General features: G+C 45.0%; 1 protein-coding gene across 1 annotated transcript in view; it reads left to right on the top strand.

Annotated features, from left to right (window-relative positions):
• The window catches only part of GRIK5 (glutamate ionotropic receptor kainate type subunit 5), a 294448-nt gene that overhangs the window by 249836 nt on the left and 28968 nt on the right, over nucleotides 1-15644 (top strand). The window contains exon 13 of the mRNA XM_069742769.1: nucleotides 7865-7978. Coding sequence (XP_069598870.1) covers nucleotides 7865-7978 — 114 coding nt within the window. The remainder of the gene's footprint in view (nucleotides 1-7864; nucleotides 7979-15644) is intronic.

Below are 15644 nucleotides of genomic sequence, written 5' to 3'. Positions count from 1 at the left end.
TGACCTCCAGCAGGCCACAAATGTGCATCTGTCTGCACAAACGGTTAGAAACTGACTCCACGAGGATGGTCTGAGGGCCCGACGTCCAAAGATGGGGGTTGTGCTCACTGCCCAACACCGTGCAGGACGCTTGGCATTTGCCACAGAATACCAGGATGGGCAAATTCGCCACTGGCGCCCTGTGCTCTTCACAGATGAATGCAGGTTCACACTGAGCACATGTGACAGACGTGACAGAGTCTGGAGACGCCGTGGAGAGAGATCTGCTGCCTGCAACACCCTTCAGCATGACCGGTTTGGCAGTGGGTCAGTAACGGTGCGGGGTGGCATTTTTTTGGAGGGCCACACAGCCCTCCATGTGCTCGCCAGAGATAGCCTGACTGCCATTAGGTACTGAGATGAGACCCTCAGACCCCTTGTGAGACCATATGCTGGAGCGGTTGGCCCTGGGTTCCTCCTAATGCAGGACAATGCCGTAACTCATGTGGCTGGAGTGTGTCAGCAGTTCCTGCAAGATGAAGGCATTGCAGCTATGGACTGACCGCTAGTTCCCCAGACCTGAATCCGACTGAACACATCTAGAACATCATGTCTCGCACCATCCACCGACGTCACGTTGCACCACAGACTGTCCAGGAGTTGGCGAATGCTTTAGTCCAGGTCTGGGGGGAGATCCCTCAGGAGACCATCCGCTGCCTCATCAGGATCATGCCCAGGTGTTGTAAGGAGAGCATACAGGCACCTGGAGGCCACGCACACTACTGAGCATCATTTCCTTGTCTTGAGGCATTTCCACTGAAGTTGGATCAGCCTGTAACTTAATTTTCCACTTTGATTTTGAGCATCATTCTAACTCCAGACCTCCGTGGGATATTAGTTGTGATTTACATTGATCATTTTTAGGTTTTATTGTTCTCAACACATTCCACTATGTAATGAATAAAGATTTACAACTGGAATATTTCATTCAGTGATATCTAGGATATGGGATTTTACTGTTCCCTTTTCTCTTGAGCAGTGTATATATATTTAATGAATTAACCTATCAGGTCTTTTTTACAGCACAACTGACTTTATAAGGTTTTTTATTTACCATTTCACTGCATTATCATTTTTAACGTTTTTTAGTACATTATATGGTAAAATGAGTGATGTCATTCAAAACTGGATGTAAAAAAATATATATATATATACCGGTGTGTATATATATATATATATATATATATATATATATATATATATATACAGTGGGGCAAAAAAGTATTTAGTCAGTCAGCAATAGTGCAAGTTCCACCACTTAAAAAGATGAGAGGCGTCTGTAATTTACATCATAGGTAGACCTCAACTATGGGAGACAAACTGAGAAAAAAAAATCCAGAAAATCACATTGTCTGTTTTTTTAACATTTTATTTGCATATTATGGTGGAAAATAAGTATTTGGTCAGAAACAAAATTTCATCTCAATACTTTGTAACATATCCTTTGTTGGCAATGACAGAGGTCAAACGTTTTCTGTAAGTCTTCACAAGGTTGCCACACACTGTTGTTGGTATGTTGGCCCATTCCTCCATGCAGATCTCCTCTAGAGCAGTGATGTTTTGGCAACACGGACTTTCAACTCCCTCCAAAGGTTTTCTATAGGGTTGAGATCTGGAGACTGGCTAGGCCACTCCAGGACCTTGAAATGCTTCTTACGAAGCCACTCCTTCGTTGCCCTGGCGGTGTGCTTTGGATCATTGTCATGTTGAAAGACCCAGCCACGTTTCATCTTCAATGCCCTTGCTGATGGAAGGAGGTTTGCACTCAAAATCTCACGATACATGGCCCCATTCATTCTTTCATGTACCCGGATCAGTCGTCCTGGCCCCTTTGCAGAGAAACAGCCCCAAAGCATGATGTTTCCACCACCATGCTTTACAGTAGGTATGGTGTTTGATGGATGCAACTCAGTATTCTTTTTCCTCCAAACACGACAAGTTGTGTTTCTACCAAACAGTTCCAGTTTGGTTTCATCAGACCATAGGACATTCTCCCAAAACTCCTCTGGATCATCCAAATGCTCTCTAGCAAACTTCAGACGGGCCCGGACATGTACTAGCTTAAGCAGTGGGACACGTCTGGCACTGCAGGATCTGAGTCCATGGTGGCGTAGTGTGTTACTTATGGTAGGCCTTGTTACATTGGTCCCAGCTCTCTGCAGTTCATTCACTAGGTCCCCCCGCGTGGTTCTGGGATTTTTGCTCACCGTTCTTGTGATCATTCTGACCCCACGGGGTGGGATTTTGCATGGAGCCCCAGATCGAGGGAGATTATCAGTGGTCTTGTATGTCTTCCATTTTCTAATTATTGCTCCCACTGTTGAATTTTTCACTCCAAGCTGGTTGGCTATTGCAGATTCAGTCTTCCCAGCCTGGTGCAGGGCTACAATTTTGTTTCTGGTGTCCTTTGACAGCTCTTTGGTCTTCACCATAGTGGAGTTTGGAGTCAGACTATTTGAGGATGTGCACAGGTGTCTTTTTATACTGATAACAAGTTTAAACAGGTGCCATTACTACAGGTAATGAGTGGAGGAAAGAGGAGACTCTTAAAGAAGTAGTTACAGGTCTGTGAGAGCCAGAAATCTTGATTATTTGTTTCTGACCAAATACTTATTTTCCACCATAATATGCAAATAAAATGTTAAAAAAAAACAGACAATGTGATTTTCTGGATTTTTTTTCTCAGTTTGTCTCCCATAGTTGAGGTCTACCTATGATGTAAATTACAGACGCCTCTCATCTTTTTAAGTGGTGGAACTTGCACTATTGCTGACTGACTAAATACTTTTTTGCCCCACTGTATATATATGTATGGCTATATTAACACAAAAAAAAGTTATGGCTTTTGTAAGAAGAGGGGGAAAAATATAAAGTAATAAAATAAAAAATTATCATGGCAATAAGGGGTTAAAAAAAGCACTTCCACTAATTTATTTGCCTATTTAGTGAAGTGTAGGCTATTATTAAAAAATAACATGGAAGTTTTTGTGCCTTATGAATACCTGTTTTAAGTAATGTCTCATGTCGGGGTTATCTGTCTTGTTTATTGCTTCTTCCCCTACGATATGTTACCTCTCATACATCTTACAGTTCTCATAATGCCTCTGGCTCTTGAGGCTTTGCTTCCTTTATGTCTAATTATTGCAGTGCTCCAGTAGTTATAGTTCAGCAAGTTATTCCTTCTTCTGTTCCCTTATTCATATGGCAGAGTTTCAATGTATTCTAAGTTAAGCAACTTCAGTCTTTCTCCTCTGACTCCTGCTTGTGATAGGTTTTTGCATGTCAGCTTTTAGAAGCAGGATGCAGGGAAGAAAGATTAAAGCTTTATCTCATAAAATACTCTGGAAAACGTGCAAAAATAATAATATAGAAAGGCGTTGTGAGCCAGGGAAGATTTATAACACTGCAGCTAATCATTGCTACATGGGAGAGCATTTGCTGGTTAGATTGTGTTACTCATCTTTCAATCGAATAAATTACACTAGTAGACAGTAGTGTACCTTGAAGCTTGTGGGCCCCTATGCAATATTTTCAACAGACCCTCCAGCTATCACAAATTTTTAATGGTATTGGTCTTGTCATATGGCCCAAATGGACCTTTTGGACCTCTCTAGGCTTCAGAGTTCAACCCCTTCATTTACTATAGTTGTGCCCTTGCTGGTAGAATATTGGTGTTGAGTTAATATTACACATTATCTTGAAAAAATAAATTTGCTGGAGTGCTACCACTATAGAGAACATATTGGTTTCCTTGAACCTCCACTAGGGGGAGCATAATATTTAATTGCATACATATCACATAATCCATGTAGTACAACAGCATGTAGTAAGCTCCAATATTGATGAACTAAAAAGATCTGTCAATAGCAGATGTTTGTTTACCAGGATGGGTCATCAATGTTACATCGATGGGGTCTCACATCCGACACCCCCATAATTCAGTGACCAGAGCCCAATACTACAGCTCCGTTCACTGTGTAGTGGCCATTGCCGGTACTGCAGGCTCTACTTCGATTCACTAAAATACAAATTCAATATATAAAATAAATAAATGATAAAAGTAAAATTACAATGAAAAATTGAGGATTGTGAATGGCCGACCTGTTACTGCCCTGATTATAGAGAACAGGCAGAATTAGTGATGGAAAATTAGAAATGTTAATCTAGACACTTGACTTTATTATGTTTAAACAGTGTGATCGCCCTTGGCCTTTTTGTCATTAGACATTTTAATTATATTTTGATAACTAATAATTTGAAGATTTTTTTTTTTTATATATTGAAAACTATTAATTTTCTTTTTTTTTAAGGCTGCCATAGAATTGTTAGAGGATTACGGCTCTGTTTTATCAAGCACTTTTTTGCCAGAATTCTGGAATAAAACGGCTTGAAATTTTGCAAAAATGTTTGCACAACTCAAAGTTGTGCAGACATTATGTGGAGTTTGGCCTTTTTACGCCAGTCCTGGCCAGGTCCGCTCACTTTTTGGGATTGGGAGGGGCTTCGAAGGAAGTGGTCGTGGCCGAGCACATCTCAGAAATAGTGTAAATGACAAAAATCTGCTACATCCTCGGCTGAAGTACATTTCTTGTGATGGAGTCCAGTAACTGGAAGATGTACTAAATTAGTGGAGACCTGATGTAGCAGAGCTGGAACAGTAGAGTTCTTGTAGTGGAGACCTGATGTAGCAGAACTGGAACAGCAGGGTTGATGTAGTGGAGACCCGATGTAGCAGTGCTGGAACAGTGGAGTTGTTGTAGTGGAGAACTGATGTAGCAGAGCTGGATCAGCAGAGCTTTTGTAGTAGAGACCTAATGTAACAGAGTTGAAACAGCAGAGTTCTTGTAGTGGAGACCATATATAGCAGAGCTCGAACATCAAAGTTGTTGTAGTGAAGGCTTGATGTAGTAGAGCTGGAACAGCAGTTTTTGTAGTGCAGACCTAATATAGCAGAGCTGAAACAGCAGAGTTCTTGTAGTAGAGACCTGATGTAGCAGAGCTGAAATAGCAGAGTTTTTGTACTGGAGACTCAATGTAGCAGAGTTGGAACAGCAGAGTTGTTATAGTGGAGACCTAATGTAGCAGAGGTGGAACTGTAAAGGTTTTGTAGTGGATACCTAACATAGCAGAGCTGGACCAGCAGAATAATTGTAATTGAGACCTTATATAGCATAGCTAAAACAGCAGAGTCGTAGTCTAGACCCAATGTAGCAGAGCTGAAACTTATAGTGGGTTTTAATGTAGCAGAGCTGGAATAGCAGAGTTGTTATAGTGGAATCCTAATGTAGCAGAGCTGGAACATTAGAGTTGTTATAGTGGAGTCCTAATGTAGCAGAGCTGGAACATTAGAGTTGTTATAGTGGAGTCCTAATATAGCAGAGCTGGAACAGCAGAGTTGTTATAGTGGAGTCCTAATATAGCAGAGCTGGAACAACAGAGTTGCTATAGTGGAGTCCTAATGTAGCAGAGCTGAAACATTAGAGTTGTTATAGTGGAGTCCTAATGTAGCAGAGCTGGAACAGCAGAGTTGCTATAGTGGAGTCCTAATGTAGCAGAGCTGGAACATTAGAGTTGTTATAGTGGAGTCCTAATATAGCAGAGCTGGAACAGCAGAGTTGCTATAGTGGAGTCCTAATGTAGCAGAGCTGAAACATTAGAGTTGTTATAGTGGAGTCCTAATGTAGCAGAGCTGGAATAGCAGAGTTGTTATAGTGGAATCCTAATGTAGCAGAGCTGGAACATTAGAGTTGTTATAGTGGAGTCCTAATGTAGCAGAGCTGGAACATTAGAGTTGTTATAGTGGAGTCCTAATATAGCAGAGCTGGAACAGCAGAGTTGTTATAGTGGAGTCCTAATGTAGCAGAGCTGGAACAACAGAGTTGCTATAGTGGAGTCCTAATGTAGCAGAGCTGGAACATTAGAGTTGTTATAGTGGAGTCCTAATATAGCAGAGCTGGAACAGCAGAGTTGCTATAGTGGAGTCCTAATGTAGCAGAGCTGAAACATTAGAGTTGTTATAGTGGAGTCCTAATGTAGCAGCGCTGGAACAGCAGAGTTGTTATAGTGGAGTCCTAATATAGCAGAGCTGGAACAACAGAGTTGCTATAGTGGAGTCCTAATGTAGCAGAGCTGGAACATTAGAGTTGTTATAGTGGAGTCCTAATATAGCAGAGCTGGAACAGCAGAGTTGTTATAGTGGAGTCCTAATGTAGTAGAGCTGGAACAGCAGAGTTGTTATAGTGGAGTCCTAAAGTAGCATAGCTGGAACATTAGAGTTGTTATAGTGGAGTCCTAATATAGTAGAGCTGGAACAGCAGAGTTGTTATAGTGGAGTCCTAATGTAGTAGAGCTGGAACAGCAGAGTTGCTATAGTGGAGTCATAATGGAGCAGAGCTGGAACATTAGGATTGTTATAGTGGAGTCCTAATGTAGCAGCGCTGGAACAGCAGAGTTGATATAGTGAAGTCCTAATGTAGCAGCGCTGGAACAGCAGAGTTGATATAGTGAAGTCCTAATGTAGCAGAGCTGGAACAGCAGAGTTGATATAGTGAAGTCCTAATGTAGCAGCGCTGGAACAGCAGAGTTGATATAGTGAAGTCCTAATGTAGCAGAGCTGGAACAGCAGAGTTGATATAGTGGAGTCCTAATGTAGCAGAGCTGGAACAGCAGAGTTGATATAGTGGAGTCCTAATGTAGCAGAGCTGGAACAGCAGAGTTGTTATAGTAGAGTCCCAAGGGAGCTGCGCTGGAACAGATGAAGCAGACATGAGACTCGTTGAATAGATAAATGAAGTAGCTGCAGGACTGGCATCTTCCTGAACACTCAGGCGGCGTCCCCGCTGGCTGATCTGCGTTTATATGACCCTGCAACATGACGACATCAAAGTGTGTTGGCCTGCTGCGACGTTACCAGCCGGAGGAGAGGAGTGACGCAGAGTTCGGAGCTGGGACTTTATCGGTATAATCTACAGTACCCAAAATAAGAATAACAGGCTTTTTTGTGGATACCTAACAGGTTCTAGAAAATTAGGAGACTTCAGCTCTGAAGGCTGCTGCACTATGAATTCAGCTCTGAAGTATAATACAGACTGTTCGTGCCATGTAATGACAATGTCAATTCCCTTTTAATGAAGATTCATTTTACTTAGTGTATAAGTGGCAAAATTGTCTCATACGTTTATATGCGGTGCACTTTAGAGATCATCAAGGAAAGATCAGTCAACAGCAGTATACCTGCTTGTTGATGGTTTCTAGATAGCTTCCGCCGCAGCTCACTACAGCTGCCGTGCTGGAGGCTGCTACATCTTTACATCCACCTTTTATGCACAGTTTTACGGTTTTCATACTAAGTTAATAGCGGGTTGATATGCAGGGCATCACATCATCATATCCGCGGCTGTGGGAGAGATGGGAATAGGAGGGAGGATAGTAATCTACGCGAGTTAGCTAGTTAGCAGGGTGGAGTGCCAGAAATGAGGGAGCGGTAACTGATGATGCGGTCAGGCGCGGCATAAGCCTCAAACAACCCATGATGAAACGCACACACCTGGCGGCCAATTTATTGGCGCATTCATCTTCGTAATCTACATCTCCATCAATTGGAGACATTACATCCGCGCCCACGTCTTCGGGCCGTAGCTTCGGTAGGATGAGAGAAATCAAGTCGGCTTCAGTATCCATCTCCGAAGACAAAGGCTTCAGTTGCCTATTACGAAGCAATGGATAGCTATCCAGGATGAAAGCTAATGAGGATAGCCTCCAGTTTTGTATGACAGCCATTATTTTTCATTAACGGGCTTTTTTTTTTTTATTCCTCTCTCCGCAGAAGGCAGACCTGGCAGTCGCTGCGTTCACCATCACGGCTGAGAGAGAAAAAGTGATTGACTTTTCCAAACCTTTCATGACCTTGGGGATTAGTATTCTGTATCGGGTTCAAATGGTAGGTACCTACTTGTACCCCTGTTCTAATACCACTGTTCCCCCTTTTTTTTTTTGTTGCATGTGACTAATGTGTATGTGTGCCTAAGAGACCTCACATACAGCAAGTCAGAAGAAAATTACTTCCCCCGCAAAACACATCCAATAAATATACTGATCTGATACATGATATAATGAGTAAGTGCCCCTTGAAAAAATTGTCCAGTTTTTGTTCTTATTTTATTCTCTCTGTTTCCCTGAGTATTTGGATTTTTGTTTTTTTTAAATCAGTCATACGGTTTCAGAGATATGAGCCTTTTAAGTTAGGGCTTGTTTTTATTGTCGTGGGGGGCGTGGCTTAGAGTGACTATGCAGAGCAGCGTAAAGACACGCCCCTGAGGAGCAGCATAAAAATCAGCATTAAATAAAAAGGACCGTAACTCTGGAACCGTATGGCAAATAAAAAAAAAAAAGGCGGAATGCTCAGGGAAGTAAAAAGTTGCCACTTTTGACTGGGCGAAAGGACCTTTTTAAAAGGTCCTGCATCATCTAACTCTCAAACGTACCAAGATATTTGGGTACACGCATTAATTGTCCTGTGGAATTAGTTGATTGATGAGGTCCACCCACAAATACGGATGAAGTGGATCTGCTTAAAAAAAATCCATGTTTTAACATACTTTCTCTGCTCTAAAATCTGCTTCAAATACTCTAAGAATAATCTTCCTATTCCTAAAATTTGACTCTCAAATAAAGTTTAGCAGATAAAATGCCCCCTACACAAAAAAACACACTCAAAAAACTTGGACTTTCCCAGTATTTTTTTTATTTTTATGTGAATTTTTCAGCCAGAAAAATACATGTCAAAAAAACCTTAGTATGAACTTTTAGGTGTTTGGACTGATTTATAAAATACACGACAATCATTGTGGCTGTAGCTGTTGACATATTTGTAAGGTCAAGACTTAGACATCATGAAGTGGTTGCCGCATGAGGACAAACACTCTTTCGAAATGTCCAGTAAGAGGATTTGGTGGTCCTTTGCATGATTCTTCGATGATCAGCATCTTGACCAAGAATGATCCTACAAAAAGGAATTGTCTCCCGTAAAAGCTGTAGACTACACTTAGGCTATGGGGTGGGATATGTTCAGCGTTGGAAATTGGGTAGGCATGACTAGACTAAAAGGGAGTTCCCACTCACAAGCTACCGGCTGCATCCAAAATTTCTAAGACGAGGTCATCGTTGAACCCATGCGAGCACGTGGTACCTGAGTGACACGATTGAGTAATTGTGATCATGATATAACGCATAAAGCACTAAAATATCTTCTAGAAACCTGAAAAGAACCAACCCCACCCCCCCCAAAAAAAAGGTCTTCAAGCTTGTAATGGATGGCTGGTTCCATATTGTGACCTTGAAAGAATAATAGGCACTTGGGTTATCCTCATGGGCCTGATGGGGTTGGTGTCACAACCAGAATCAACTAGATCCTCACAATCTGGCCCTGGTTGGTCGGATGGGTGGAAGAGCTTGGGTTGTACTTGGCTTCAGTTTGCATGAGACCTCGGTGATAGTTTTGATAAATGAAGCACTATTTGACATTACGGCATATGCCTCACTTTACCCATTGTGCCGTTTATACCATGGGCCAACTGTACCACCAAATCATGGACATGTAACACATCTACTTTGAGATATACTTAGGATAAATGAGTTTTTAGATGTTTGTGAACCCCCTCCTTCCATCTTGTACGTATTAGCAGACACATTCCAGCATGTCCTCCTCTATTCACCCAGCCCCTTGTCTCCTATCCGTACAATATATACGCTTTTCACCGAGCCCTGCTTCATTTTTATTCCTTTCTGTGCCCTACATTATTTATATGTAGATCCCTAACGGTGTAACTAGTCTTCCGAATGTACGAAGTGAGATCAAAAAAGTTCCAAGACTCATCATTTATTTCTAAGAATGGTGAACATGCATCATTTTTATGCGCTGTCCCCTTCAAAGTAATCTCTCCCGGATGATACGCATTTGTCCCAATGTTCCTGCCACTTTCGGAAGCAATGTTAAAGAGTCTTCAACAGTGATGGGACTAAGCTGTGCCTGAACATTATTTCAGGTGCCTAAAATGTCATCAATTTTTCTTTTCTGTTACATTTTTAGGCAGAGGGCAATAAGATCCGGTCAAGGTGGAAAGTATGGAATTAATGGATTTGGGTTTTATCTAGACATTTTTAAGTAGGGATGGAAATTGGGGATGTCAAGAAGCAGAAATCTGACAATGGGCTGAAACATCTCAGAATCTTGGCCCAACTTCTACCTAGCCAGAGGGTTTAAATTTCCCAATTCGAAGGTGAGACAATGGACTTCAGATTCTCATGTTCTCACAACCCCTGAGATTATTGACCTCGGGCTCCAGAAGTCATGGTCCACTACATTAAGTCACTTTGACTGTGGCCAATAGGAACCTCCTTCAGGACTTATTGGCATTTACCCAATGCAAGGTTTTTTCTGAAGAGTCTCAAGGTTTCCACACACCTTAGATAGCCGATGGCCAAACACTATACACCGGTGACCAAAGTCCCCCATACACATGAAGTTGGGTTTGGCACAACGTTCATGTGTTCTTCATGGGAAGAGGGGAACACAAATGCCATCAAACACCTCTGGAGGCAGTAGATTTCTGGGAACAAAAAGAATGAATGGATGCTGAAATTTAACATGCCCCATCCTTATTTTCCCCAACATCATCTGTTGGGGGAGGATTTGGAGATGCTAAATACACAATGAATGATCATCTGGTCCTTCAGAAATTAGCAGGTTCAACCAACACTAGTTAACACACTAGCAACCCAGGCAAATGACAGGGACCACTGCATTGGGGGACCACTCGGCTAAAATTTCCATTTGCAACTAATCATCTATGGAGCGAGCTCAGGAGCTCAGCCTGCTCCATACAGTGTGAGTACTGCCTGCTTTATACTGCCAACAGCTGAGTCTAACTTCTGCAAATGGGACTAGAAGTATAACCCCCCTTAGATGCCGCTGTCCAAACAGACAGCGGTATTTAGGAGGTAGGAAATGAAGAGGGAAGTGTCCTTTTTGACGCCCATTTGCTCCTCCACAATCCGATTTGTAGAGTGCCGAAAATAGAATAATTTTTTCCCTATAACTCGTCTCTAAAAAAAAATAAAGAGGTTGTCCACAACCTTTTCATTGATGACCCCTTAGGATAGGTCATCAACGTCTGACACCTGGCACTCCCGCTGATCAGCGGTTCTCGGTGTCAGTGGCGGAGCTTGGCATCTCCTGCTAGTGGCCACCGCAGGGTACTGGACATTCACCTCCTAATGATTTGAATAGGAGGTGGATGTGAAGTTCCAAGCCTTGACCAGTACCAGAAGATGACCAGCTCCACTAGTGAGTACTTCTGGCCCCCACCGAGAACGGTTGATCCGGGGTGCCGGGGGTCAGACCATAGCTGATAAGACATTGATGGCCTATCCTAAGGATAAGTCATCAATGAAAGATTAGAGAACAAGTCAGCTCTGGGAAAGTCAGGAGGAAAAATTAATCAAAAGCCAAGAAGGGTCTCCACTGGGATTCTGTTGCCGCAAACTGGACCCGACTCTACTAATGCGTATGGGACACTAAAAGTATCATGAAAACGTTCTGGACACTTTTTGTTCACCTATCTTGGAATATTTTGGTCACACCTTGTATCTATAATCTCACGTGTCTTCGTACCATACTATCTAGTCAACACATTACCATACTATCCTATAGACATATTAGGTGGCATGGACGGCATTAGGATGTCCTCCTCTCTTCCTAGATATTCAGAAATATGACATTTCAACATTTAGATGATTGCCATGGAAAGATATAGGAAATATAAAAACCTGCTATTATTACTAGAGGTCAATGTCAGTCTGCTGCTGCTAAAGCCAATGGAAAAGTGGATAAAGGTGTTGTTTCCATGTTCCACTTTCATGTCTGCACTGGTCCTCATCTTCATTGTCATGTTCTTTTCATCGTAAACCTATGTTTTGAGTCTACGTAATGAGGGATAATTTGCTGACATTCCATTTTTTGGGGTTTTGAAAAGAAACCTATTTTTTTTAGTTTTAATTTAGGGCACGATTGTGCATATAGATCACCTACAACACTGCTTAGCCCCAAGTGCCCAATTTGTAGGAGCTCCCGTTCCGTGTAGAGAAGCCCTTTAACCCCTGCTGTTGTCTTCGGTCTGGGGAGACCGATTTTGAACTTTGGTATTTTTTGGGGTGTTCAAGATGCGGTTCTGAAACTTGTGGTTTATTGACTTAAATGAGGATGGGTCGGTCGGCCACGGGATTCAGAGCCGCATCTTGAATATTTGAAAGAATATTGAAGTTCAAGGTCGGTCATTTTTGACCGAAGACAACAGCAGGGTTAATGAGAGGTAGAGAATAGTTGTAGACACGTACAGCCCTCACGCGCGATGAAGAATGACATGTCCTCTAGCTGGTCTCTGCCATTGCTTCTACCCGCTTCCTTTCAGTCATGACACCCTCATCATTTATTCATAGCATTGTCATGATCCTCCCGCCGGAGGAACTGATGAGAGGGGCCGTGCTTTTTAGGAAACATACCAGGAATTTGCTCTGACTTTTTAATCACCCTGGCTACGTTGGATAAAATAAAAAATAAAAAATGGTGTGTATACTTTTGCAACATAGACTTTTTTCTTGATGGCATCATTACGAATAAAAAAAGAAAAACGTTTTGTGTACACAGCTCCTATGCAGAACTATGTGTCTCCATAATTACACACCAAGATCCTGACGTCATCACCTTGCAAACCTAGTACCACCATTAAAAACCAATGCACCACCATTTCTATAGGGGTTTTTGGTGATGAGTATTTGATCTCTGGGGGTCCCACCTGTAAAGTAGGGGTACGGCGATGGATGAATGAGATGGGATGAAATGGTCAGTCCCATAGACAATGAATGGGGCGCGACCATGGTGCTAATTTGACCGCAGCTCTGTACCCCAGTTCCGGGACCTCCATCAGTCACACATTTATCGCCATTTCTGCAGATAGCAGGGGCTTATATGAGATCAGGGGCAGCTTTTTTTCTCTGATAGCGCCACTCCTGGCCACGGCTTGTGTTGCAGTATTAGCAGCCATATCTATAGAGCGCGCTGTGACACTGCGGGAAGTAACGTCCTTTATTGACATCCATCACTTCGAGCTGTCACTTCATGTCCTCTCCCGCTCATAAATCCATCTCCTCATATTTATTCATGTCTCCTCTCTCAGGTTCTGCACCAGTATACTGCTCAGCCCTCCTCCATGTCCTCCTCCTCACCCACATGATCTGTTCAGCCCTCCTCCATGCCCTCCTCCTCACCCACATGATCTGTTCAGCCCTCCTCCATGCCCTTCTCACCCACATGATCTGTTCAGCCCTCCTCCATGCCCTCCTCACCCACACTGCTCAGCCCTCCTCCATGTCCTCCTCCTCACCCACACTGTCTGTTCAGCCCTCCTCCATGTCCTCCTCTTCACCCACTGCTCAGCCCTCCTCCATGTCCTCCTCCTCCACACTGTCTGCTCAGCCCTCCTCCATGTCCTCCTCCTCACCCACACTGTCTGTTCAGCCCTCCTCCATGTCCTCCTCTTCACCCACTGCTCAGCCCTCCTCCATGTCCTCCTCCTCACCCACATGATCTGCTCAGCCCTCCTCCATGCCCTTCTCACCCACACTGTTCAGCCCTCCTCCATGCCCTCCTCACCCACATGATCTGTTCAGCCCTCCTCCATGTCCTCCTCCTCACCCACATGATCTGGTCAGCCCTCCTCCATGCCCTCCTCACCCACACTGCTCAGCCCTCCTCCATGTCCTCCTCCTCACCCACATGATCTGCTCAGCCCTCCTCCATGTCCTCCTCACCCACACTGTCTGTTCAGCCCTCCTCCATGCCCTCCTCACCCACATGATCTGCTCAGCCCTCCTCCATGTCCTCCTCACCCACATGATCTGTTCAGCCCTCCTCCATGCCCTCCTCACCCACATGATCTGTTCAGCCCTCCTCCATGCCCTCCTCACCCACATGATCTGTTCAGCCCTCCTCCATGCCCTCCTCACCCACACTGCTCAGCCCTCCTCCATGTCCTCCTCACCCACACTGTCTGTTCAGCCCTCCTCCATGTCCTCCTCACCCACACTGTCTGTTCAGCCCTCCTCCATGTCCTCCTCTTCACCCACTGCTCAGCCCTCCTCCATGTTCTCTTCACCCACACTGTCTGTTCAGCCCTCCTCCATGTCCTCCTCACCCACACTGCTCAGCCCTCCTCCATGTCCTCCTCACCCACACTGTCTGTTCAGCCCTCCTCCATGTCCTCCTCTTCACCCACTGCTCAGCCCTCCTCCATGTCCTCCTCCTCACCCACACTGTCTGTTCAGCCCTCCTCCATGTCCTCCTCTTCACCCACTGCTCAGCCCTCCTCCATGTCCTCCTCCTCCACACTGTCTGCTCAGCCCTCCTCCATGTCTTCCTCCTCACCCACATGATCTGTTCAGCCCTCCTCCATGCCCTCCTCACCCACACTGCTCAGCCCTCCTCCATGTCCTCCTCACCCACACTGTCTGTTCAGCCCTCCTCCATGTCCTCCTCTTCACCCACTGCTCAGCCCTCCTCCATGTCCTCCTCCTCACCCACACTGTCTGTTCAGCCCTCCTCCATGTCCTCCTCTTCACCCACTGCTCAGCCCTCCTCCATGTCCTCCTCCTCCACACTGTCTGCTCAGCCCTCCTCCATGTCCTCCTCCTCACCCACACTGTCTGTTCAGCCCTCCTCCATGTCCTCCTCTTCACCCACTGCTCAGCCCTCCTCCATGTCCTCCTCCTCACCCACACTGTCTGTTCAGCCCTCCTCCATGTCCTCCTCTTCACCCACACTGCTCAGCCCTCCTCCATGTCCTCCTCCTCCTCCACAATGTCTGCTCAGCCCTCCTCCATGTCCTCCTCCTCACCCACACTGTCTGTTCAGCCCTCCTCCATGTCCTCCTCCTCACCCACACTGCACAGCCCTCCTCCATGTCCTCCTCCTCCTCTTCACCCACACTGCTCAGCCCTCCTCCATGTCCTCCTCCTCCACACTGTCTGCTCAGCCCTCCTCCATGTCCTCCTCCTCACCCACACTGCACAGCCCTCTTCCATGTCCTCCTCCTCCACACTGTCTGCTCAGCCCTCCTCCATGTCCTCCTCCTCACCCACACTATCTGCACAGCCCTCCTCCATGTCCTCCTCCTCCTCACCCACACAGTCTGCTCAGCCCTCCTCCATGTCCTCCTCAACCACACTGTCTGCTCAGCCCTCCTCCATGTCCTCCTCAACCACTGCTCAGCCCTCCTCCATGTCCTCCTCCTCACCCACACTATCTGCACAGCCCTCCTCCATGTCCTCCTCCTCACACACACTGTCTGCTCAGCCCTCCTCCATGTCCTCCTCCTCCTCCACACTGTCTGCTCAGCCCTCCTCCATGTCCTCCTCAACCACACTGTCTGCTCAGCCCTCCTCCATGTCCTCCTCCTCACACACACTGTCTGCTCAGCCCTCTTCCATGTCCTCCTCCTCCTCCTCCACACTGTCTGCTCAGCCCTCCTCCATGTCCTCCTCAACCACACTGC

This window comes from Ranitomeya imitator, chromosome 10 (genome assembly GCF_032444005.1).
Source record: "Ranitomeya imitator isolate aRanImi1 chromosome 10, aRanImi1.pri, whole genome shotgun sequence".
Taxonomy (NCBI): Eukaryota; Metazoa; Chordata; class Amphibia; order Anura; family Dendrobatidae; genus Ranitomeya; species Ranitomeya imitator.
The sequence above is the reverse complement of the archived record's forward strand: the minus strand, read 5'-3'. Positions and strand labels throughout refer to the sequence as shown.